The sequence below is a fragment of the Thunnus thynnus genome, chromosome 1, assembly GCF_963924715.1.
Source record: "Thunnus thynnus chromosome 1, fThuThy2.1, whole genome shotgun sequence".
Taxonomy (NCBI): domain Eukaryota; kingdom Metazoa; phylum Chordata; class Actinopteri; order Scombriformes; family Scombridae; genus Thunnus; species Thunnus thynnus.
This window is the reverse complement of record NC_089517.1, coordinates 32,798,387-32,824,983: the sequence shown is the minus strand read 5'-3', so window position 1 is coordinate 32,824,983 and position 26,597 is coordinate 32,798,387. Positions and strand designations below refer to the sequence as shown.

General features: G+C 38.2%; 2 protein-coding genes across 2 annotated transcripts in view; one reads left to right on the top strand and one right to left on the bottom strand.

The window, feature by feature from the left end:
* cep89 (centrosomal protein 89) overlaps window positions 1-26,597 on the top strand; it is a 63,464-nt gene that overhangs the window by 23,497 nt on the left and 13,370 nt on the right. The gene's annotated exons all lie outside the window — the stretch shown is intronic.
* Window positions 3,935-26,582, bottom strand: zgc:165481 (uncharacterized protein LOC100073327 homolog). The gene is made up of 2 exons (XM_067598384.1): window positions 26,519-26,582; window positions 3,935-6,849 (listed from the first exon to the last, which is right to left on the bottom strand). Exons 1-2 carry the CDS (start codon window positions 26,580-26,582, stop codon window positions 6,107-6,109), a joined length of 807 nt encoding a protein of 268 aa, XP_067454485.1. The 3' UTR covers window positions 3,935-6,106.

Here is a 26,597-nt window from a genome sequence, read left to right as displayed (position 1 = left end):
TATTATAAATTGCTTGAAAGAGTAATTGATTATCGAAATTAAGTTCTAGTCTTCTGAATCAATCAAGAAATCAACTAATTGTTTGAGCTCTACCCAATGTAATAATGTTTTGCATTCTCTTATTCGCTTTATGAGAGATATTTACAGTCATGGTGAGGAGGAGGTCTGCACTGCACCAGAGGTCCTTTCTTCAATCTGCCCCATGCTGACTAACACTACAGACCCCCGAAACATGTAAAAACAAACACACAAACAAAAAAAACTCAGATCAACCCATATCGACCAATTACCACAGTTGTTATTTCCACACAGCCTGTGTAGCCATGACAGGAACATTTTTGAGAAGGTTCAGCCACAATATACACACTGTACTGTAGCCATAAGTCACCCTTAATAATCTTTTTTTCTGACTTTGTCTTGACAAACCTCTTATTTTCGTATTGTTAGGTCTACTATATACACAGTAACTGTTTTACATTTACAGTACCAGTCAAAAGTTTCTCATTCAAGTGAATGGGAAGATGTGTCTGGTACTGTAGGTCGTTCAGAGGTTGCAGTTGGAAAGCTCTTTTCGCCAACATTTTGGTTCTGCTATTATTCTTGTCAGCATTCTCTAGCAGTCTGTCAACTAAACAAATTTCAGATGCTTTTCCACCTCCACAAGAAACAAATTGAAAAACAAAAACATTTTGGTGTGATGTTATTCATTTATAGATAATAAACAAAATAATATATCATCAGGAATTACTAGCTCTTTACAGATTCAGTTCACAACACAGACAAACTACACATTAGACAAGAGAATGGTATAAACACAGTAGAAGCAGTATAAAAGGAAACAGATTTACAGACAGAGATGTTTTTAATTTCAACAATCTTGATCCTGATCCAAGTCTCAACCCTTCACTTCTATACATTACTGGAAAGAGGTGCAGGGGCAGCAAACAGATTGTGCAATTAAAACAACATATAGGTAGGTACAATTAAAATTGGAATCAAAACAGCTGACAAATAGTGTCAAATAGCTACTGTTGTCACACTATTTGGGCGAAACCCTTTTCTTTCATAACTGAATCTGAATAGAAGCAAGAATAAAAACCACAAAAGCTTTAAAGACTTCAAGACTTCAGCCTCTTAAAAATGTGGCAATTCCAATAAATTCATTGAAAGTGATCACAAAATCAGTCAGAAGTTTTAACTAATTCATATACAGTATCTGCTTCACATGGGAGGGAAATGTGGTATCAACGAGTCACAATATTTCAGAATGGGAAAAATCCAAGATATGTATATGTATCAGTGCAAAAATATACAAAAAAAGTCAATAAAAGTGAACAGTAAAAGGACACATAGTTAATGACATAGAAATACATCAGATTTAACCCAAGCTTAACAGTCCTCCAGTATATCCCATGTTTTTTTATTTATTATTTACCCCAAATGACTTAGTTTTGCAAATGACTCAAACGTACCAGATGCAGTCTTTCCCAGCCCCCTCCCAGTTTGATTACCTCAAACCATTTCTCAACTCAGTGTTCAAAAGATACTTAGAATCCACAAGATGGTGCCTGCACTTCACTGAGCCTTTTCACAAATGTCCCATTTTAAAACTCAATGCTTATATTCTCTGAAAGACATCAAAATCAAATGGCAACCTTACCTTTTTACCTGTCTCAGTCAGATTTTCCACAGCAAAGTCACTTTTACATTTCACTGTAGCTGGTAGGGGGCCTCTGAACTCGACGAGACACTTATCCTCACAGCAGTTAGCAGGTAATTGATTCAGAGATGAGAATGTTAATTTAAAGTTTTCCCATCTCTGGCTTTCACCTTTGATACAAAATTAAAATGCTACCAAATTTCTGCAGTTGCTTGTTTTTTTAGTCTAGAAATAAAAACTCGACACCCAATTTTAGTTCTCATTTGATTGTTTTAATGTGTGTCACCATCTTATGAACTGAATGGATTGGAAGTGTGTGCTATAAAGAGAAGGCAGATTGTGAATACATTATTCATGTGTAATTAAAATTCATGCCCCCATCTCCTTGAAACACCTGAAAATGTTAAATATTTTAGTGACTGCATGTATAAATATAGCTAGGTCACATGTTTGCATGACCCATGCTGCTTGACATCAGTGTGAGATGACATACAGTTGTTATTTCCTCCATCTTAGTTTGCATTCATTTTCCAGGAACCTTCACTTGGGTGTAGGATTACGTGACTATTTGCGTTTGGTCATGTGTGTGCCTAATATTTATTGTGCACATTTATGACTATATGCTCATGTCCTCGCCTCAGTCCTCGTCATTTTACGATATGAATTATGACATAGCAAAAGGCATTTCTGGCAATCAGCTAGGCTAAAAACAAGGCTTACTTAGTCTGTTGTAGGTCACATGTTGGCCTTTGTCGTGGCTCAAAAACTGACATCCATAGAAAAGTTTGGTCTCATCTTGAACTGGAGGATCTGCTGATTAATTCCATACCTGATATGTTACGATCCACTAAAGTTAGCCATGATACGAGATGAATAAATGCCTGTTTTTGTTATCTTCACGACCATCTTGACTGTACACACCTGTTGGAGATCTGCACTCTACTAGGTGCACTCTTCTAGTTTCTTCTGTTTTCTGGGTGTTGTGAATTCTGACCTTCAGCCTCCTTGTTGTTGCTGCTTGTGCTTCTACCATTGACCTCAGTGTCACTTTAGCTAATTGTGTCAGTTAGACTTGGTCAATAAATTGTAATCCCATATTAAAACTTGAGATATGCTGATTATCAGAGCAAATTTATGGAATATTCATTGTTTAAAGGCAGTTTTTGCTCCATTTTTAAAGCATAAAAACCAAAATAGTAAAACCAAATTCTTTATTATCACAACCTTTTGTTTGCACAATCTACACTTCAGTACACTACACATTGTCAAGTAATGCTGACTAGTGCCACTCTTCAAGAAAGAAACAGTCGCTATCATAGCTGTTAACAGTGAGGTCTGTGACAGTGCTCTCATATATTCAGGGTTGTCTTTTATTGAGACCAATATGGTAATTTTCTTTCCAGAGGAGAGTTTTTATTAATGTAACCTGCCACTCAGCTAACAGAGATGAAAGGCAGGGTCCTGTACATGTCAGACATATAACCAGCAGGACAAATGCTCCGCTGACAAGCACTGTGTCAAACAGCTCTGCCAACTCAGACAGAAAATCTCTTCCCACTGACTGACCTGCTGCTGTTGTGTGTCATCTATCATTTCTTTGTTTGTTTTTTCTGTCACTTCTTATTTTGCTGTATAAACCAGTCTCCACACTTTACTGCTGTGTTGGTATAATCATCAAGGTACTTCAAAATGATGAGAGGCCGACTTCTAGAAACAGCACTGCTGGTAGTTTTCTGCCGAAGTACAAATAGCTCTCACCTTTATGATTTGATTATTTTTTATAACAAACAGCCCCCCGTCCCCCTAAGCTTGATGATACAGATGTCTGATTAACCTGTGATGATAGTGATGTTGATGATGTGAGTTGTTGACTTTTAAAACTGAATGCAACACAGCAGAGTAATACAAACAATGACACAAGCAACGTATAGAAAATAATTCTCCATTTATTTCATTGTCTAGTAGCTTTTGTAATCAGTAGTGTGGCACTAAGCTGAGAGCTGCTGATATTAGATCATACACAGAAACACAGGAAAACATTGGGGGAGTGGGTACAGAGACGTAGAAAGAAGTTGACAAAGGAAAGATAAGAAGAAAAAAAAATAGAACCCCAACATCAGAGAATTAACTGGACTTACATTACACAGGAAAGGTTTAGCACAACGTGATTTTTTTCCAAAATGCTGCATTTCCATTTTGATGAAAAATATCATTACCTGAAGTTTATCACTGAATATATCTAAAAGTCAACAGCCCAGGGCCCTCAGGTATCAACATTGTGTGATAAAGTTGTAAATTGACTCGTACGAGTAACATAGAATGCCTGTGAGCACAACAAAAAGTGTAATTATGTGCATATGCTTACTCAAAGGACACCTGTAATTGCACTGTTAAATCCCACAAGCTCTCAACCACCATGCTCATGAACAGCAAGTTCCCCCTATACACTGTAATGAAATGCTCTGAAAGTTATTTATTATCAAAACCCTTCTCTTAAGTGCTGCTGGAACTGTCTCTCATCGCAGGGAACGACTGCAATGATCCAGAATGTCTCAGAGGAAAAGCTTTTGAAACACTCTCATTTATATTTTGGTCATGAAGCTTAAAGAAACAGAAGAAACACTTTTTTTTTTTGCATTTTTTCTCTAAATACATGTGATATACTGTGTAAAGCATTTGAAATTACATTTAAAAAAATCAAATAATTGTCAAAAAACTACATAGTTTATGGTGCAGATGCCTGTCAGAATGATAGGGGTGTTTTTGTCACATGCAGATAAAATCAATAGGCCACATGAATACATATGCACATAACCTTGAGGTGTCACACAACAACAAATCCACATGGCTGAGATATGGCAGTATGTGCACCATGTCATGAGCTTTTTACAACCTAAACCAAAAATACTACAGAGCAGCTTTGCTACATTCAATCCAACAAGAAACTGAATGGGAGATCTGTTGCTAAACGTTGAAAGACTATCAAAAAACCTGAGATATAAGTCTGGCTTTTGTGTCACATGCTCTAAATTGATTGAACACAACAACCTGAATGGTGTATGTGTGTATTTGAGGCATAGAGAGAGAGAGAGAAGGAGAGACATCAATTAAGCAACACTAACAACCTTGTTACACCTTTGCCTCAAGCTACAGCTGTAACAGTAAAACAGATAACAAATTATATATTACAGCCAATTCACAGTTAATTTGGTAATTCATATTTAGTTGTGTTTCTTCACTTGAAGTATTCATAATTCTTATGGTGAAAAATCCATCCAATTAAACAGTATTTTCCATTAATTTTCCTTGCATTGTTCAACAATACACAGAGGTTGGCAAGTTGCTATTCTCTCAACTCTGGCTAATTCATGACCTGTCAACCACACACCTATGGAGGAGCAATATTGTGTTTTACATGGAGTGTTTCAAACTAGATATAAAGATTTTGTGACAGACATGTATCAACCCATAGATGTCAGTGCACCAATGCTTTTTCTCCATACAAAATACAATTATTTATGATACTTTCAGTACCTGATGGCACGATCAGTTGCACAATTAAGATCTATTCGATTGTAACAAGAGGGAGAAATAGATTTTGCTAACATGTAGTGTTATCATTAATGCTGCCTATAAAACATTAATAACATTCACTAAAATAAAAAGAAGCAATTTAATTTTAAAAGAGCAAATTAAAAATTAAAATATTTGCTCTTACCTGGTGACCTAAATCACCTTCAACATTAATTTACCTCCGTTTTTGTTATTGGCCTAACTAGCAGTAATCCAGCCATGCTTAAATGCATTTGTTCATCAATTTAATAGCATCCTGAGAAAATTAAGTAAATAAACAGATTGCTAATGTGTAGACTACTGAGGTACTTTCTCTTTTCAGTTTGCTCTTGTGGTCCATCATATAAATACATTTATACAGACATCCCAAAGTAAAGTTACAAATGAGTAAATCCCACCGTTCGCTTAAAAATGATTGCAAGATTATTGTCGGCAAACAATGTTGATATATGAGGGCCCAGGTCGCTCATGTAAGTCAAAGACTGAAGGTCTGCTCTCAAATTTTAAGTTAACGTAGGTGATACACACAACACAGAGCAAAAAAAGTCACAGAAATACATCACAGAAGTGCAGGTATAGATGCTGCTCCCACTACAGAGTTGTCAGTGGTTCTGTTGCTCTTGCCAAACTGTCAACAGCAGTCAGTCTTACAAAAGCAAACACCAACGCTAAAGGCGGCCTTCTTAGGTCTTCTCATTACCCCATTATTTGCATGAGGATAATTGACAGGAAGTGTTATAAAACATGTTAAGGAGAGGGCATTACCTTACCTTTGGGCCCCTACAGTATCTGTCCACATAACACACCAAATACCTGTTCATTGGAGCTAACTTTATTCTAACCCAAGACCACCAGTTCTTGGGTAGCATCCTACTAGCCCCTATTGGAGCAGTCACACATGCCCTGGCACAGACACTGACAGAATCCATAGACCAGGCAAACTGTCAGGCTTGATGGCACCAAACTAACACATACAATACCAAGAGTCACTCTCTGAATGACCAACAAGTAAATTCCCAGAGGCAGTGAGCCAAAATATAAGAAACCCAGCAGCCAGACCAGGATACGTGGGACATGATTACAGAACTTGGACAGGGCATCCTGATCAGCAGGCCCATTGGAGCCCAGCGACACTGAGTCCAGGCTCTGCTCAGCATATATGTCAGAGCTGCCATTGCGGCTCGGGGAGTGCTGTGAGTCCCTCTGCACTTCCATAATGGTGATGACCAGGCAGTTGGAGGAGTCATGAGACGGGCTGGAGGACAAACTCTTCGGAGTCAGGACCACCTCCCTGTTGTGGTCAGAGCTCCAGGATTTGTCCCGCATTGCCAAATGGGACATGATGTTAGCATCATCAGGCAGGGCTGACACCTCGTACTCTGTGATCTCGGTTTGGTGTCGACAAAAGGGGCAAGAGATGCTGCCTGCACCATCAGCAATGTCCAGGATCTTAATGAGGCACCGGGCACAGACCCGGTGCAGGCAGTCCAGGATCTTAGGCTTGCGGTTGTGGGCATTGTAGCGCTGGTAACAGATTTTACACTCTAATTCCTCTGGTGGAGGACAGTCCTTTTCTTCTAACTCAGCCTGAGGACAGTCCATCTTCAAGTCATGTTCTGGGGAAGGAGAGAAAGATATAGAGGTAGAGACATATTGAGAAATTAGGGGTTGATATGTAACTATTACAGTATTACATGTGGCTTTGACTAGAACGTTAGAGATGGCACTGAAACAAGCTGATGTTTCTGACAACAATATCTGCTATGTCTCTGCCCAGCAGATAAAGGTCAGGGCTCTGCCTTTGTCTCTGGCTGCTTCTAGACTCTGTACTTGCTGCTGATGAATGATTTATGGTTTGGGAGTTGGCTCATGGTGTCATCCCAGAGCCCTTTGTGGCAAAGCAATAGCCAGCAATGCTATTTATTGATCTTTGGGGAGAGTTGGTAAGGACAACTGCTTCTTCACATTTCAGCATTTTTTGTTGATTCAGTGTGTTTTTGTGTTGAATACAGTTCTTAATTAAGATGACCAGCCCCAAATTGAGGGTTTTACTTTGTTAACTTGATTTATTTGTTGTTCAATGATATGAAGCCATTTTTTGCTTTCTATTTGGTCTGTTAGGATATGGAAAAATGGAGCATAGTAATTTCTTTGTTAAAAGCCATCCACCCCTATTTTGGCTACACTACTAATGTCATTGAACAAATGAGTGGTTTAGTTAGCATTAATCCAGGTCAAATGCAGGAAATGAAATTCATTATAACAAAGCTATTGGAGGAAAAAAAAAAATCAGTGTACATCGCACAAGGAATTGATGAGTGCCAAAAATGCAAATTAAAAATCACTATACCTCAAAATCATTAATTTTAAAGATGACTCGGTATTTTCACCCATGGCCAGGAACTTTATCACAACCAATTTAATGAATGTGTGAAGAAAGACATAAAAACACATTTAAAATATAGTTAAGTATTGATAAAATAAACAAATTCCACAAAACTATACTAGCAGTACTACCCGTAACAGTACTGTACAAGGTAATGCCAACAGCTTCAAGTGAATTATACAAAATTATTTACAGCTACTAATTTTCTAAAGGGCTGAGACAAGAGAACAAGACACAGCAAGAAACTGTCAGTCATTATTAATAAGTTCAAATAGCTGTGAGCATCCAGAGATACCAAGCATGAGTAAGAATGACGCTAATGAGCCCCCACCTACTGTACTCTGCCCTAGACCTTTATCATGGGAGATTGCTGTCATCTGCGGGTACATAAAAGATTTTTTAAAGGTTTCAAGACCTTCATAGTCATAATAAACAAAAAAGAAAGTATCAGAATAATAATGATTAAATTATAAAATATACAATGAACAGATTGAATGTTGTAAGTAGTTACTAGAGCTCAAGCCAATTAGTTTACACTGCATGCTCACTCTAATTAATATCGTCTTACAATTAATTTTAATTTAGTTTTCCTTTATAAACTGCTACCTCCAAAAATATTTTTTTACTGATTTGATTCATATATTAGGTCGACTATTTTAAGCCTTTTTAGAGTGAAATAAATGTATTCTTAGTCATTTGACCATGTCCCTAAATGCATACATTTTAAACTTGAAACATTATAAACCTAAGGAAAATGTATCCTGCAAATTGGTCATTAAAGGTCTCTGCACACCAAGTCCGTTTTTTTAATCCATCATCTGATAAAATAAGTCTCAATAATTCACTTGTATTATTTATCATTCATGTTAAGTCGTTAATAATACATGGCAGTTTGCTAAGCGGTGAAGTGAAAAAATGTCTTTGCATGGCGATAACATGTTGTGGTGGCAATGTCTGTCAGTAACATCAGTATTTTGATTCAGTGGGACTATGATAATGTGGTAACAAGATACAGGAATGATAGTAGTATGTTGGTGAGGTTTAATGTGTTGGCATGGTGATAATATGTTCATAAAGTGGTGACCTGTTGGTAAAATGGTAGAATATTGGTGCAGTAGTAACTTTCTGATAGTGTTGCTGTGTTAATGGGTGCAGTGGGGCAGTTTCTTGGACTGACTGCAAGGATAAATAGATGTTAATACTTACATTGAGCAGAAACATAGTTGTTTGTTCAAGGTCAACTAGAAATACTGTACCTGCCATTATATGAGTTTAATATTAGGTGCCATGCACAAATACACTAATAAATCACATAGTTTCATGTTCTCTTGCACTTAGCCTCATGGTGTCCTTACACAACCCAATGAGAAAACAAATTGAACTCTTGTTTTCCAGGAAATATGTCATTACAAGAGCTCCTAAAATACAACTGGGGAATGGGGCATGGATTGAGAAGGCAAGAGCAGAATTGGCCATGATATGGAAGAGAATAATATATAGAACAATACTGACTATGGCTGACATGAGCCCAACTAATAAAATAAAGAATAAAAATTCATCCTCAGTTTTTGATATTTAGGCTAACACTAAAACACCTATGGTTTGTTCTGCTGTTATAATGCGACACACAGAGCGCAGAATTCAGTCACTGTATTCTAACAACTCATTAAGGCATGACATAGCTGCTAAATCAATTTCCAGCATTACTATCAAGTTTAGTTTATATATAAATATTATCTCAAAACATATCTGAACCACAATGGGTTTTCTGATACCTAACCACCAGAGTCTGAGCCTGAAACTCATGTCTTTAGTAAGCAAAAATAACATACTGTGGATTTCTTAGAATATCCCTGAGGTTTGTGAAATAAGTGTGATTGTACAAATAGACCGGATGCTTAGCTGCAGGTGTGTCATTTTCAGAACACAATTTCATATTCTCTGCTGCTGTGACGATGGTGTTACCTTATAAGACTGTTTATTCCTGTGTACTTTGAGTGGTATCTCAGGTCACAAGCGATCTGAGTTTCACAAACGATATGCCATTGTGTTGTATATTGGAAATGATCTTCTTTTTTTTTTAAAGTATTGATCATCTCATTAATTAATAAAACGTCTTTTTTATGTAAGAACAGTCTCTACTCTTAGAGTAGAAAATTAATTACCTTGTCCATCAAGGATTATGGACACAGTGTAGTATGTGCATGTATCACTAACTATTTTAAAACCTCTCATTGCTTATTATCATAAAGTTGTGTGCTTAGTTCCATTTGCTTCTGCAGATTTTGGGAAAACATTAATTTTTTTATGCATTCTTTTGAAATAGCCTGCGGCAAAAGATAAAGTATAAATCACAATTTTCTACAGGTAGAAAAATATGCAGTAGTTTCTTTTTTAACTGACTTTTTTGTTGGGTTTTTCTTGTTATCCCGGCATATGAGTGTGTTTGTGTGTTTGAGTCTGTGTGCAGTTGACAAGAAAGAGGTAAATGAGCAGGCACTGTGTACGTGGTTGAGTCAACACAACGGCACAAACTGTGCCTGTACTATTGCACCAGGATAGTACAGTATGTCTGATAACTCTTGGATATGTTGTTTCAAGTGCACCTCAAGCTACAGAGGCTCACACTCGGGCATGAGAAGATGCACCCTTTTCAAACTGTTCCTATTGGTCCTGGTTTCCCTTGCATTCGAAGGTTTCATGATTTACAACAGTTCACAGAGTTGTCCATTTTGTGCCTCAGTGGTGCAACTGACATGTCACATTGAGGTCAGAAAACACAGCAGTCTTGTTCTACCTGAAGAAAAGATAAAGAGTGAGAATTCTAGGCCTCCAGAAAAGTGCACAAGGGACAATCATCACCTGTGGTCTCTGAGGGCCACGCATGTGCCCTGTCTCTAAAGGGGTGGACATGATGTCCAAGGATGCCCGCTGCTTGTTTGGGTGTGCCTACCTGGATATGGTGGCACAGATCAGGCAGCGTTTTGGCTTGCCATTACCTGACCTTCTTGTGTCCAAGGGGAAAAAGCTATGTTTCCTCTTACTCTCCTGTAACCTAGTGATGTTTGCTCACCCAGTGTGGTCTTAGAGCCCACATGTACCCCTCCTCAGGGGAAGTGAGGAAATGTCTTCCTGGGGTCAGAACTTCATGCCCCAGGTGGATTCTGGATGTGGCTTGAATGGTAGTGTTAGGCTGTTCTGGCTTTGCTCACAACTCCCTTAGGTCTAAAGTTGATTGAAATTTCTACCCACCCGGTTCTGGGTAAGTGACTCATGGTTGAGCAAGGAGAGCTGAGCAGCTCCATTGTCCTTGTCTCCACGTTTATATGGTTGAATTCAATTTGACTCAATAAAGGTTAAAACTGCCAAAAAAAAAGTCTTTTGCTTTTGTGAGCTATAGCTGCAGTTACTTCATTCCAGTGGTTACTTGCTTTACCTCTATACAGTATTTGGTCATTAACAAATCCCCCTCCCGTCAGGAAGATGCTATATAAAGACAAGCTAGTCATTCATCCATTCATTCATGACCATGAAATATGGATTGAATAGGTGGATGTTGCATCGGCAATTGCCCAGCAGGACTCTCTGTGACTTACTGACCGTTAAATATTTCAGCCACCAGTCTGTTGCGTTAAAAAGCCTTCTGAAAAATGTCAGAAAGATGCCAGAAAGAGCCAGCTCCACTCTACATCAATCCCAGGAGCAGAATTAACTAATCTTCCCCTGAAGTCCTAGACAAATAAATGTTGTAAAGAAAGGGCACGAGACTGGGATTGTGCAATAGAAAATGCAGCCCCTTATTATGCAATATGCAACATGAACTTGAACTTAAAGGCAACAATTGTTTGTGATGCTATCCAACTGTAAACAAACATTCTTTTTTTTTTATGAATCCTCTATTTTTTATTCACTCAACCTTTCACTGCACCTTACTACAACCAGCTACTGTCAATATGCATCAACAATTTGTAGTTGCCAGAAATGTGACCCCAGTTCCAAGTTTCCTAAAGATCCACACATGCAACTAACCTCTGTTCTTATGTTTCAAACCTCTCATTAGACTGTGCACAGACTCATCTAGTTAGCAGCTATTCAGTAATGAACTTATGAATGTTATATCTCAGTAACACTTTGAGTGAATTTCTTAAAATTTGGCACAGATATCCACTCGGACTCAAGCATGAACTGATTAGAATTTGGTGGTCAAAGGTCACTGTGACCTCACCAAACATGTTTTTGGCCATAACTCAAGAATTCATACTCTAATTAAGGTCAGCTTCACTGTGACATCATAATGTTCTGCAAAAACACTTCTCTGGCTGTTATTCAACGCCATAAATCAGGAACAGAAGGGGAGATTGTGACCATATTTCACATTTGGTCTGATACTGAATTGGTGACACTAATCTTGGGTCTCACCTTGAAACTGCGGTGATTGTATAGATCTTCTGTGTTGCCAGGTTGAAGATGTGTGTGGAACATCCACATTTTAGAATTTGTAGCTTCTTTGCAGCAACATCCATATCTGAAGCATCATCTACTGTCATGGCAACAACTTTGTGCTCTATCAGAATCAGCTTTATTGGCTGAGCATGTGAACACATAAAAGGAAAATACACTTAATACCTTTTATTAAATTCCTTCAAAGTTTTCACCACAAATATTATATGATTCTGAACAGACATGGATGTAAACAGCAACTTGACTGGTTGGCGGAGGCATACAACTGCGAGGTGGTATTTCTAGTTTTTAAATGTCATTGATTTTTGATGATAGAGCTAAACATTGCAGTTTGAGTTGAGTAATTGCATTGCAGTGTGCTATTGTGAGGTTCCTGGTGAGCGAGGGGGAGCATCACTATGTGCAAAACTATTAATCACCGCAGCCTATTCCATCACCATGGTCCCAGCAATATTGCCCATGTCATCACTTTGCTGGACACACCACACAATGTCCTTACGGCAGCTGACCAGATGGATGGTCCAGAGCAGCCCAGCTTTGTTTTCAGCTTGGAAACACAAGTTTTAACTGGGCTGCTCTGGTTCACCAATCTACTATTTTTCCATGCTTTACCTGCCACAATTCAGCACTTATGGGTATGAAAACAATCTCATTTGCGCATACCCCTGCTATTACAATGGAGGAAGGATGTGGTGGTGTGGCTACTGAAGCATTATAGGGTTTGCTTTGTCATGCCAGGCAATACTTTACTGCTGCGATGGTGGTCCTGTGATCAGATAGAAACAAAAGGCAGGGGTATTATTTTATTGACAGTATGTGCAGGTTCACTGTATTTTCTTTTTGTCTATTTTTTGCTTTGTATGAAGAACACTACAAATCCATCTGTATGCTTTGCTGCTAGAAGCTACTGATATGTCGGTGACAATGGTGATCCAGTATAGTCAGTTATTAAAGATACTGTAGTAAAACACAGACACTACATCCGAGATCACAGTGAGGTTGAATTTGGGTTTACTGCTTGCCACCATCTTTGCTGTTACTAGAAGCACCATCTAATGGCCATTAGACACTAATGTATTAACTTACACATTAATTTGTAGTTTTTGCTAGATGCTGAGGATATCTGTGTCAAAGGTCTACCAAGACATGCCCAGATATCCAGTGGTACTGTAGAACATCCCAATTAGCAGTGAACTGTCTCCCACTGAACACACATCTCTCCTTCACACTCTGGATAGTATTGCTAGGTTACCAAGCTGCTGGGGTTGTTAACAAACTGGGCACAATGATCTCTGTGTATTGTGGGAGTGTTAGAGAGGTTCAATGGGATATAGGTGCCTGATCAAGGCTGTAGAAGGACGAGTGTCATATGCCTCATATAGGGGTGTGGTGGTATATGACATGAAAAAGTGGTCCTAAGACAATAAATAATCAAGAGCAGTGACTAATACTAGTAACTAATACATATAGTGTATTAGTAAATGTAAAAGTATGTAAAAGTAAATTGTAGTTGTAAATAGTAAGTAATATAGTAATATTGTGGCAGAATATCAAAATTATTTCACATGAAGAGAGAGTAATGTAAGAGAACATCTCATAGTGCTGTGGTTGACTGATTGATTGACTTGTGCACTGACTGACGTACTAATTAACTGACTGACTTATTGACAGGTTGACTGACTGCTAGGGTGGTGAATATGTCAAGTTTGAAAGGTGTAACAGTGATTTGAAAATGTTTATGGTGCTCCTCTCTGGAGGAAGAATTTCATAGTGGAGAATGTGGGCCGAGGCTGATATTGGATGTTTAGCAACTGGTGGATTGGAGAAGAGTTGTAGGAATGGATGAAATTGTGTTCCTGCTCCCCAGAGTAATGTGGGGCTTCAGTGTCACCTCCTTGTGTGATCTGGGTTATTACATTGGTCTTTGGAAAACACTGGAAGTCACCCATATTATGTTGGGTGACTTCCAGTGTAGCAGTAACATACTGTAGACAGGAGGGCATGGTGTGTAGTGCAATGATTAAGGAGTAAAAGTGTCTGGTTTGGAGTATCCTTGAGCAAGATGCAGAGGTCCAGATTTACTCAATGTTTTACACCTTATCTCAGATTAACTGTGATGCAACTAGAAACTGGCATTATTTAAGCACACAAAACTGGAAGCTCAGCGCATGTGAGAAAATGAAGAAAACAACAAAAACAAGTGAACCCTTGTGGGGATATAGAGGAAAGGTATAAATATTTATCATCATCACAAACTGTACACGTTTTTACAAAGCTTTTTACTTTTTACAACCACCTGAAATGTTGACACAACCTGCTGCATAATGAATACTGCATGATGGCCAAACTCTTAAATACCTGCATCCATTAAGGGAACCTTATTCACAGCCTTCAGTGCATTGCATTTAAATTAAAACAAGTGTCAGAAAAAAATCAATCTCATTTCTTTTTATCGTAATTATGCAGCCTCACGTCACACCAACTGAAATTGAAAATGCAGTTTGAAAAATAAAAAATGTGATGTTACTTTTCACAGACCCACTGGAAAGACATCTGTTGCAAACTAGTCACCCGGTGAAAATGTTTGTGGTTATTTTGCAACAGCATGGTGTTGGTTGGGCCTGAGGCAATATGCTATAGGTACTCGGAGTGGATGTGGCATCTGTGAGACTTCATTTACAGACTGCTCACACACACTTCTGTCCTGTCACCTTCAGATGGCTTTAAGAATTTAAAAGCAGGTGTAGATAATAGATGCTGGAGGTTATTGCATTCCCATACAGTATCACTTTTGCATCATCTGTGGTGAAAAGGAAAATAGCAAATGATTATACCATTACTTATGACAGTCTTCAAGCAGTATGAGTGCCATCTACAATCTTCCAGTAGTGTGTCAGTCTTCCTCTGAGTTGTTGCAGTGGCTTACAGCCAAACAAAAAAAACCCTTTTTTTATGTTGTACCATCTCTTTTTTTATTTACATAAATATAATATTACTATTTTATTATATTTCTTATTAATGAACACTCACCTTTTCTCAAGTGGAGCTGTATAACACCTTTGTAAGATGTTTTGGCATCTTGTCGCATTTATACAAGTCTATTACAAATAAACAAATCAAACAGCTCTTCTGTAATACTTAATTCCTCATACTTTCAGTCAGCTATCTTATTCCTGTTAGATGTTGTTACATTAATTAGCATTTTTATTTTAGCATCTCAAGTTTTTAATTATTTTTTGTTTTTACACCTTGGTGATGATAATTTATGGACCGATTCCACCAGTTAAATGTGTCCAATCATTAACTGTGTAATTAGCTGTTGCCATAGTAAATCCGATGCTAATTTCACATATACAGTTAAAGCAGTATGTGCCTCTGCCTGTGCATTCCTTCCAGCCCTGTTCATGCTGTTCTTCAGCTGACCCTGAGCTCTCACAGGAGGTCAAGACCAGAGAAGAATTTACCCGTGGGGGAAATCAATAAAGTATCACATTAAATTATTCTACAAACCGCTACCAGTAACAAGTTGGTATTTTAGAAGCAGAAGTGCTTTGATCAACAAGTTTTCTCGCATAAAGGAAAAGACTTTGATCATAAAAGCAAAGATAAAAGCAAAGTCTAAGCTGTGTTTCTCCCTCTATAGAAGTCTGTTCAACACTGAGCCCCAGATGCTACGACCAGAATTACACAACAGTCAATATTCTGCATAGATCCTGCCAAGACAAACTAGATCAAACATTGTGTTTAACTGCATTTATAGTATTATTTGTATGGAAAATAGTAGATTTATGCTTTCCACTGGAAAATATCATCCTACCATACTTACTTACTATCAACTAGTAAGTAAGTATGGTAGGTTTTAGTCTGATTCCACTGACAGTGTTTTCTCAAATTTAGGAAAAAAACAGGAGTCCTTGAGTTAACAGTACAAACATATTACTTACTAAATGCAACTGTATGTTTTTAAGTGGAAAAAGCTGAGAAAAATTCTCTTTACTGTATATGACTAATGGCTAAATCATGGATGATCTGCTTCATAACTGGAAACACATTTGTGTGTTTGTGGGTTATCAAATCTCCCTTTATATATGAAAGGCAAGATGGGACACTTGTACTTCCCATCCCCGATGTTCTCTGCTCCTCTCCCCTCCTCCTCTCAGTGTGGATTGTTGACGAAAGCTTTGACCTTTGCTGTCAGAATATCTGCTCGGTAATGCTTCTCTGAATTATGCCATCGATCCAGAGGATTATGTTCATGCTGCTGTTGGCAGATCTTTTATTTTTGTTCACAACAATTAGTTGTGAGCAGTCTATTGGTAGACCTCATGTTTTTTTATCAGTTGACCTGTTAAAATAAGTAGAATAAGCTTCAACTGTACTAAATATGATAATTCGAGTAGTAGCACAAGAACTTCACCTTTTGCTAATAATATTTTGGTGACACTTCTGAATTGTCAGAGCTTTATATTCTTGCACCTTATATACTGCTCTGAAATAATAATACATTTTTTCTGAGTATAAATGCATTTATATTTAGTCATACAGCCAATACTGTTATCTACTTGTTTGACAATAAAACAATCTTTAATGTTTAGCTCATTGACATTAGAAACAACCGACAGTTCATATTGCTCTAAGGCTAATGGAACTCCTCTGTTTGAGTGGTTCAAACTGGGATTTCAGATTTTTACATTTATTACAAAACTGACAAAATTGGATTTGGCAGTTTGAAATAGCAACTTATTAGTGATGAACAGTTAATATTCATTGTCTGTGTATATGATGAAATGATTTGGAACGATAATAATAAGCTGCTGTAGTACTTTTGCCTTTTAAGGTGTTTTTTAAGTTTTATATTATGTATGTATACTTCATATATTATATATTATGTATTAGATAAATAGCAATAGAGAACAGGAAATGAGGATAGAGAGAGATGGGGAATGTGGGGAAGGTCCCTGACAGTTGACTGTTTCATGGTTTCATGGCCCACCAGGGAATCCCAAGTTTACTTTTTTAACAACCCAATTAAATAGGGTTATTGTTAAGGTTAGTACTCAGTACTCAGCCTTGCATGATAGTACAGTGGATAACTGTTTCATATGCAATGAATTTATTGTGGCCTCCCCACTCCTTGTTCTCCATGTGACTGTTTCTGTCATCAAACTGAAATTCAGGCATTTTTCTCTTATCTTAAACTGTTACCAAGACACATCTGTGGATCTAAAATGATGCATCTGCCACAAGCAATATTCAGTTAGGACCACATTTGTCAAAGTGTATTTTATCATAAGAAGGAATTACTGTATGTCTGGGGATGTGGCTCAGTTAGAAGCTCCCTGCCATTTAATGCAGGCATGCAGGGGAGTCTAAAGCAGTAAGAGAGGTGAATACTAACAGAACCTGCTGCAACAATAACAGAGCTAACACTAATGTGTGAATGTGTACGAATGTGTTAACACTGTTGAACAAAACCCAAGGTAATAGTAACAGCATAACATAAAAATTAGGTGCACATTAATGCAACACAGATGGAAATGGGGGTTATGTTTTTAAATTGATGTAAGGAAGCTGTATAATGTGTCAACAGTTCACTGAAACAGATAATCTGAGCATCTTACTGTCACAGATTTGGCAGGCATAGTCCATTAAAGGTGGATTTATGCTCCTAATGGCAGGGTGTTCCTGCAGTCCTATCATAGAGGCCTCTGGTGTAGGAATAGATTTATTATGTATTATTTATTGCAGCATTAGATTTAAAGGTGCAGTGTGTAGGATTTAGTGGCATCTAGCGGTGAGATTGCAGATTGCAACAAACTGAATACCCCTCCCCTTCCCCTTCCAAGCATGTAGGAGAACCTATGGTGGCTGCAAAACTTGTGAAATACACAAAAGGACCCTCTCTAGAGCCAGTGTTTGGTTTGTCCATTCTGGGCTACTGTAGAAACATGGCAGGCTCTGTGGAAGAGGACCTGCTCTCTATGTAGATATAAAGGGCTCATTCTAAGGTAACAAAAACACAATGATTCATATTTTCAGGTGATTATATACTAATTAAAACATACTTATGAATATTATATTCTGTTTCTGCCAACTCTGTTCCGTTAGATGCTACTAAATTCTACACACTGGACCTGTTGACTACTGTGGGACCAACGCAACCTTTTATGAATCTGTAGTTCATTATCAGCCCATGCTGTGCATTTAATATATTCCCAAAATAATTGTCTGCATTTTTTCAGTTTTTGATACAGAGCAATGATGGGAAGCTTTGTGCTGGAAACAGATTCAATAGAGTAGAAAGATAACCAAAAACAAATTTGTCAAACTACCAAAGGCAGTTAGTAATCATGTTTAAACTATTTTATTCACTCTGATAAAGAGCAACACTCACTGTGTCTGTCCTCCATTTGCTTCATGTTGTTTTCACTATAAACAATTTTCCGTGACACTTGCAGAAGCATAAATCCATCTTAAGAAGTCAGCTGAGAGTTTGGCTCTCTGTACAGTAGCCCACTGGCTCATCCAACCCATTGGAACAAACTTCATTAGATGCTGGAATCCAGTACAAACTAAAAAAAACATTTAAAGGCATCATGTGGTGGTTCACTAATGAGTACTGTTGCTTCAGAGCAAGGACGTGTGAGGTTTGAACCTAACTGAGCTTTGGTTAGGTGATGTCTGAATGCTCTCTGTGTTCATGTGGATTTGCTTTTGGAGCTTCAGTTTTATTCTTAGTGTCAAAACGCTGCTCTTAAAGCACTTTCACATATTGAGTGGCTATTGATGCTGCCCCCTCGTTTTCCAATGTAACAATTTAAGTATCCCTGTTGCCACCATACAGTAAGTGTCAGTGGCAAACAGAGTGTGGCTGCTGTAACCCTCATGTACTGTGCATCCCTGTATTATTACTGCTGCTTATTGGGTGAACAACTGTTCAGCTTGATATCACAGTACAATATCCACATCACGACTGCACTGTTGTGCCCTGTTGCCTCCTCATCAAAATGTAGAACACATTTGTAGAGCAACATGTCCGGCAGAGCGAGAGGTAAGCACTATTAAGATGCCATCAGCTCTGCGTTGCAAAAATACAGAACACAACTTCTAGATATGTGTTAAAAGATTCACATTGTTATTCTACCCTTCTAAATTATTCTAAATTATTTTATGCAACAGATGAGTGATAAGCAGAGAAATAAGAACAGAGCTAAGAGGGTAAACAGAACCAAACCATCTGTTTCCACAGCTACAACATGCAAATGCCAACAAGCCATGTGCCAAACCATTAGCACTTAAATCAGGAAACCAACGTGTTTTCCCACCTGCCACAGAGTCTGGCCCATCTCAGCCTTTTTCACTGTCTTATACCATCCAACATATAGGACTCAAAATCAATGGTGGTCGTGTGCTTAATGTTTTGCTATTTGCTTTTGGTAATTTTCCATCCTGACTGAAGCCCCTGGAGACCTATCGACAGACATGCCAATTAACTTGTTTATGATCAGAAGTAACTGTGACATTGACTTTGACAATGGCAGATGTTTGTGTCTTGAGCAGGAGAGCTGAGTTAATCTGATGAGCTGTGGGATGTGTCCTTTTTGTCAGTTCTCTACCGAGAACAGTGCATGTTTGTGTGTGTGTAATGTGTGTGTTTGTGTGCTACTGGCAGACATGTCTTATGCCTTCTTTCACTGAAGTTTTTCAAACCCAGCAGACAAAGACGATTACTTATGCCGTCTCAGCAGAAGAACACTGTTTTCAGAGAAGCCAGAATCCCCCAAACATCGCAAATCTACACCACTCCACTTTTATTACACATACCCAGCAGTATTATCCTTTGGCGCTGTAAGCCATCTACCACACACCTGTGGACTCTCCACACCGCAGGAGCTTCACTCCTCAGCAAAGGTCAGATTTTTAACAAGAGGTAGCAAATCAGACCCTCCCTGAGTTATACACTGCACACCACTGGCTTAGAAGGAGAATTGTCCTCTTTTATAACCTTTACTGAGCCAAGAAAAGTTAGCTGACCTACAGTTAATTCTCTTTTTAAACCCCACCCTGCTTCACAGTTATAAAGTTTTATATATTCACACCTTGAGGTTGCCCAGATATCCACATGATTCTGCTGTTGGCCACTGGGAGCTCCGCTGTATAATCCTAGTTTTCTATGGTTCGGTGGTTAGCCACTGGATGTACAACCACAGTGTTGGTCTGTTGGCCTCAGCAGCTAAGAATTGCAACCACAGTCTTGCAATATCTATCACTGGAAACTCTCCAGTAAATGAACAATGTTTTACTCATTACTGGAGCACTGTAGGGAGTGACCGCCTTGCTTGCACATCAGGAACAACTGTAAGAATCATACAGTATCTTGCTAGTTCCTTCAGTCACAACTTCACTTGCAGTTGCTCTACTGCATACCTGCACCAGGTGAACCAGTTGCATGGATTCAACTTCCTGTATTGTCTTCTTGGATTTCAGTAAGCTCCCATCCAATGTATCTACTTGTCTACTAGTAGATGCAGCAAGATATGCAGTTTAATTCTGCCTCCCCTATGGAACAGCTCCATCGCCTTTTCTGGATTTTCTTTTGTGAAGGACATTAGACAGCCAATTGCAGCAAAAAGGTTAATCTGTTTACACATGCAATCATGCTTTATTGTTGATGGAATGGAGTTGATCGCTGCAGGGATTTTAAATGATGTTTCAATTAATGAATTGGAGAAAGGGAATGATTTTGTTAGTGAGGTTGCAAGTTTTTATTAGAATAACAACAAGTTGGCAAAAAAAAGGAGAGGCAGGTGTGTATACTATAGCGTTTAACACAAAGCTTTCAGTAGCAGTTGTTGGCTGTGGCACAAATCGTATTTCAGCATAAGGCAGGACATATGGCAGTGCTGATACATGGTTGGCTTTGAACAGGTGGCAGAACCCAAAGCACTAATTCAGCTGGATTTTCATGTGGACAAACCACAAGGAATCATGTGACTGGTTGTTTTAGAGAGTTAGTAGAGTGAAGTAATGCGAGCATTTTCAGGTGGATAACTCAAGTGCACTGTTAGTTGTTGCAATATATTTCCAATGCTCCCCCAAAGCATCCACCTGTAGGCTCTGGCTTTTATTATGGGTAAGTTATTATTGTCAGTTCGGAGCCTGGATGCCATATACATATCCTGTATTCAAATAAAAATCCATGAAACATGAGTTGGCTGACTGAATTTTACTCCCAATGATTTTGAAAGTTAATGTTCACATGTTCAGTATAGCAAAACGACATGAACACACATCACCATTGATCTACTGCCAAAGATGGAGTAGTTTTTTTCATCAGTTAGTTACTATAATAACGATAGAAATAAAAAATAAAGCAATTGATTTGATGAAGCTGTTCATATGATTACAACGGACCAACTATTTCAGCAATAATTATAATTTACTGTATCTCACCTCGTAAATGGTCGCTTAGTTTAGTAATTAATGTTACACAACAGCGTTTGCATCGCAATGAGTTTCAAGAATAAAACATGAGACGCTACTTTTGCTGAAAAAATAAGTTGGAAAAGAGGCTGATGCTGCTAACCCTGCTAACATGACATCTCCTTCATAAAAGAGCAGAATATCGAATTATAACCGACCAGTTTGATGTGTGTTGAGGTGTGTGTTGTTTTTCATTAGCAGCCTCATTTTCAGGCCATTTAATGAAGGTGAACAGTGAACGGCCGTGCGTAACAGCACTGCGCTCTGGCTCAGCAATTCTCAAAGGCTGCGGATTTATCAACATATCAGTCCTGCTGCCTTCAGATGCTGCAGGGATTTACTGAACTGAAGGAGAAGCTTTTAGCAGTATAAACAGCTGTTGACAACAGATACTATAAGAATCACCCACATCCATTTATAGATCAATGTAGACTGATTTACTGACTTTCCTGCTGTAACCAAATTAAATGTTATTTTCTGTGCCGATTTTAGTTGGAGAGTGTTTAATTGAAATACATTATTTACATTTTAAGCGCTAATCCATTGTTGCAGTACGTCTGCATTAAGTATATAGTTTGAAACACAGGCACCTGATACTGTTTCAGTAGCCTATGTGATGCTCAAAAACAAAAGGATTTTATGAGGATGAGGTATGACTGTAGTGTTCTACTGTAGTCATTCATCATCATTCCATTTTAACGCTTAATTTTTGAACTTTGAGTGCAAAATTAAGTTATTTATCAAAAAAATATTTGGCAAACAGTATGACTAATCAACAGGAAATGACTCGGAAAAATATGAAATACCTTAAAAATGCCAAAATACACTGGAGGGGTGCTTTAATACAGCTACAATATCCCACTGGATTGTAGCAAAAATAAAAACTTGTCTGTTCTGAATTTTTATTATTTTTGTTGTTACTATGTGGAGAAGGTCAGCCAGTCTCTGGGCTACAGCTTGGAGGGGGGATATATTGGTTTGGCGTTGCTCAGCTCAGCTTGCCGTGAGGGCTAAATGTCACTGCTTCAGCTGGGCTGATCTGGCGCCCTCCTGCCTCCCTGGAGGGTTGATGGCCAGGCTTGGGAGACTTTTAGCTTCCCAGATTATAGTTCTTTAGCAGAAAATACCTATTCTATTCATTATTGAGCACAACTGAGAATTAGCACACTAGCTAGGAAGAGAGCTAGGGCCATACTCATCTTAAGGCAAAGGCTCTTAATTAATCAAGTGCCGACTGTATAATGAGATTAGATTTAGATTAGTTTTAGATTCATATTCAGAATCCACTTGTCAGCAGGACCTTGTATCCACCTTGTTAAGAGAAGGCTGGCAGTGTGCTGTTCCTGAGCTCTCAAATGTTTGTTGAGTACATCATGAACGTGTCTGGCATATGCTCATTTTTGTCAAAGCTGTTTGATCTCGTGTGCTACTCCATGTCTTTGACTTCTCTTTGTGTGCGTGTGCACTGCAAATAACCTCTATGGACTATTCATCATCTGGCAATTCATCTGCCTAAGCAAACTACAACAAATGAGTAAATGAGAAAATAACATGGACCATGTAGTCCAAAATATGTTAAACATATCCAAATTATTGCATGTTTGACAAACCTGTTTAGTGTTTGCTGCTTTGGGAACATGTTTGGTTGGTTGTAGCTCGATACATAAAGAATATGACTTTCTCAAACCCTCAGAAATGTAAATCAGAACTTTTACGTGTAAGGACCATGCTGATTCTAGACACTTTTAATCTTTCCCATTAAATAGGGCAAGAGAAAATAGCCGGTCATTGTTGCTGACCTCTAAGTACGTCAGACTATTGCAGGACGGTGGCTGACGACATATGCTGCCACCTAATAACCACCTAGACGGTCACTGATAAAGAAGAGCGGTGAGCATGTCACCTATGCAGGATTAAGTGGGAGAGCCTATCCTGCCTGTACAGCTCTTCAGAAAGTAGAGCCTGTGTGAAATTGAACATAGGGCTGCTGCATTTACAATATGTACTAATACTGATGTATTCACAGTTAACTATCTGTTGAATGATGTTCATCATTGCTGATTTATTTCTTTGTGCTACTTTGGTGTGTTCGTAAGACCTGTGTTGTATACCTGCTCTCACATATATACATAAAGACACACACACACACACCAGCCTGCACTCACAGTTGTATACTCACAGTAGTGTTTGTAAGGTGTTAGTAAATGAAAGCCAGATCAGGTATTTAATCAGTCAGACACATTATTTTCGACACTATGATTAAGTGCTTACTCCAGTGTTTGCATATTGTTTGTCTTGCTTCCACATTCTCTGCACCTGCACACACATCCTTGTGGAAACCTGTCTAGCATAGCTTGCAGTTAGAAGGTCTAACAGCAACACTGAAGTGAAAAGCAAAGCATTTTAAATTTTGAAATTAACAGTTGTTAGTGTGAGGATGCATTGATGCATATTGTTAGGTATTGGTTGAAACTACCGATGCTTGATTGCTAAAAGAAAGACTGAACCAAAATACCAATAAGCTCCTGGGAAACTGGTGCTGCTATCAGTATTTTAAAGTAGTAAAACAGATATTTTCAAATTGCCTACTGTCAAAAAAACTTCTTCCCAACGTGTCTAGCCATTAGCTAATCATGATGTGTTCATAAGTGTCATGCGAGCATGTCATGGTTCTGTTTATGTTGGTCTTCTGCTCGGAAGATGGTGTTGTTAACTTAATACATGTAAATAAATTGATTTGATAAGGTAGAAAGCTGCATAATGAATGCACTGGCTAATCCTATTAAAAGACTGGAAAGCTCATATTTGCCTTTTTTTATCCATTTTTTTATTCACTTACACGCAGATTGCAAATGGTGCCACTGTTCCATTTCACAAATGATTATCACTTGCAAATTACAGATGAATTTGCGAGTGACTAACATGAGAGGGAATGATCTCATGTTGCAAATTTGGTGGAACTGGCATCTGAGTTTCACTGATAATGAAGATGATGTCATTTGGCATGGATGATGGTTTTAATGTTTGTTAACAAAGACAATTATTTATAACTTCTAAATGGACTATATTTTCCTTTGACTCTAATTTTTGTGGACTTTTGGTCTGGAAATAAAACTTTTTGTATTGTGAAAAGGGTGATAGTGGTGGTAGACAGACTCCCTTCAGTTTTCAGCTATGAGGAAATTAGTTCACTATAATGCCCTAATAATATTCACCTGAGTTCATTCACTTTGTTACTGCCAGTAATACAAAATAAATCTTAACATAGGAAGTTACTGGTTTCTCTTTTTATTTTGCTAATAATTCTTAGTTGTTTGTTTTGTTACAAATTTAAGTTTGTGCCTTATGGAGTCACATATTTTACATATTAGCTATAAGGCCCATGTTAATTAAATGCTTAGAATGAGTTGTTTGCTTAAAATGTTTAATGATGATGATGATTATTGTTTTTTTTTTATTGGCGTTACTGTTCTCCAAATGTATTTGCACTCAGCCTGCTAAAAGAAAGAGAATTTAACCCACTCCTTTTCACCCAGAGTGAAAAGAATTTTTACATGTTTCTAATGCAGGTAATTAATTTTTCTACTGTTTTTAATCAGGGAGGCTCTCTGAGAGCATTCAGAAAACAAAATAAAATGGAATTATTAGAATATTATATTATAGATTATATTAGGATATTATTATTATTAGAATGTAATAGTAGAAAACAACCATACATGTAGTCATAGAAAAAGTTATGAGATATTTCTTTAATGTCACTGAGGGGGTAATGAAGTTCTGCATTTCAGAGGTGGTTCATCCGTAGTGCCTTGCTTTCATAGAAAACTGTTGATCTCAGCTACCTGATGCTCCGTTGTATCTAATCCCACTGCTTAGCCTTCCACTCAGTCAGCCACACTCAGTTATCACAATGACCATTCCACATGTACCCACAGAGAAGCATGAATAACACTGTTTCCTTGATGGTGATTGGTTAGCTATGCAAAAAAAGTATTTGACATCTATTGCTGAAAAAGGCTTTATAAAGAGCAGACTCATTGTAAGTGAATGGTGGATGCTTTCTGTTGCTTTCTGGGTATGATAGGCAAGAGCATTTAGGGGGTGAAATATGTTCTGTGTGAGTACATCATGTTTGGACAATTACAACTCACCAGTCTTCTGATCTGGTATCATAATTACTAGATTTAAAAGTAAGGGTAGCTTCAGAAGTACAGCCTTACAGCTAAGTCAGTATCAAATTCATCACCAGCAGTAAGACAACATTGCGTAACTGCTCCTGTGCAAAATGTCTCATAATAATCCATGAATATGTCGGGTGAAAGAGTCAAAACAGCTTGTTTGTTTTACCCTTTACAAGGCAGACATAGTGATAAACTCCTATGCACACAAACAGATAAATAGCCTGATAGAAAGCAAACAAGCTGTCTGTTTTTACACAGACCTTGTTTTCCTCGTCACTAAATCTTCAACTGCGGAGTACAGAGCAGCAACACACAGAATCTATACCTTCCCTGTGTTCTGGGGTGCATCCACCTCTTCTTCTCTCTTTAAAATGTTTGTTCTTTGCCTCTTTTTTTTTTTTTTTTAACTTTACTGGCCCCTTACGCTTTATTGTCATGACTGTTACTCTCCATCAGCTGCAGTAAACCAATTCACATAACAACAAACATGTACTCCACCTGTATGAGTGTGTGTGCTGCACCACCAGCAGTAGTTATGAACTGTCAGCAGCCCAACAGTTACTGCTCTGTTGATACCACAACTTAAATATAAGTCTACAGGACAACTATTATTTTCTGGACACACACACACACACACACACACACACACAAACACACACAAGAGCACACCCTTAAACAAATAAACACCGAATGCGGTAGAGGTGCTGATGCACTCATGCCAGCCTTTCCGCAAAAGATCTGCAGGTTAGTGTGTACGTGTGTTGTGTTCCTCACCTTGTCCCAATGTCTGTGACTCCCCCTCCTCCACTCCAGTTGTCTCTGCTGTGCTGTCCTTCATGTAAATCCGCCTCTT